The sequence below is a fragment of the Geospiza fortis genome, unplaced genomic scaffold, assembly GCF_000277835.1.
Source record: "Geospiza fortis unplaced genomic scaffold, GeoFor_1.0 scaffold658, whole genome shotgun sequence".
Classification (NCBI taxonomy): domain Eukaryota; kingdom Metazoa; phylum Chordata; class Aves; order Passeriformes; family Thraupidae; genus Geospiza; species Geospiza fortis.
This window is the reverse complement of record NW_005054674.1, coordinates 101,877-102,608: the sequence shown is the minus strand read 5'-3', so window position 1 is coordinate 102,608 and position 732 is coordinate 101,877. Positions and strand designations below refer to the sequence as shown.

The window sequence follows — 732 nt, the reverse complement described above, 5'->3', positions numbered from 1 at the left end:
GCCCGCCGGCGTCGGGGGGCTGGGCCGGGCCGTGTCGAAGGGGAAGGACACCAGCTTCTCCCCGCCCTGCAGGTTGGCTCCCAGCACGAACGGGTTCTTGTCCATCCACGCCATCACAGCCCTTGTCTCCACTGCCACCTGTGAGGCGGGCACAGGGCATGAAGTGTCACCCCCTGCCACTCTGTCCCCGGCCCTGTGCCCTGTGCCGCACTCACCGCCGCATCCTCGGACAGGTAGTGCTCCGGGATGGGGATGTGGTGGTTGGGGAACTGGTGGGGCACCAGCCGCCTCTCCTCGGCTGCCCACAGTGCTGAGGCCAGGTCGGGGAAGTTCTCAAAGAGGTCAAAGCCTTCCTCTGTCCAATGGCCCAGTGCCCAGTTGCCCAGTTCGGAGCCCTGCAGGCAGCCCAGGACACTGGTGAGTCCAGGGGGGCTGCATCCCACCACCCACATGCCATCCCACTGCTCCAGGTCCCATCCCCTTCCCTGACACATCTCAGGTGCCCAGCTTGGAGCCCTGCAGCCAGCCCAGGGCCCTGGTGAGCTGTGAGGAGGTAGCTGCATCCTACTGCTTTGCCATCCCATCCCATCCCATCCCATCCCACTGCCCCACAGCCCACCCCAGCACCCCAAATCCTCCCCTGCTGCTCCCCTGCCCCATGCCACTGCCCCGTGGCCCCCTCACCGCCTCGTGGGCCAGCTCGTAGCCGTCGGGGTTGAGGGGGGGGACCAG

At 67.3% G+C, this 732-nt stretch overlaps 1 protein-coding gene across 1 annotated transcript in view; it reads right to left on the bottom strand.

Moving 5' to 3' along the window:
- Positions 1-732, bottom strand: part of AEBP1 (AE binding protein 1) — a gene marked incomplete at its 5' end in the record, with an annotated part of 6,457 nt that overhangs the window by 1,424 nt on the left and 4,301 nt on the right. Inside the window, 3 exons of the mRNA XM_031065086.1 lie at positions 1-138; positions 216-395; positions 685-726. The exon at positions 1-138 is cut by the window's left edge and continues 300 nt beyond it. Coding sequence (XP_030920946.1) covers positions 1-138; positions 216-395; positions 685-726 — 360 coding nt within the window. The remainder of the gene's footprint in view (positions 139-215; positions 396-684; positions 727-732) is intronic.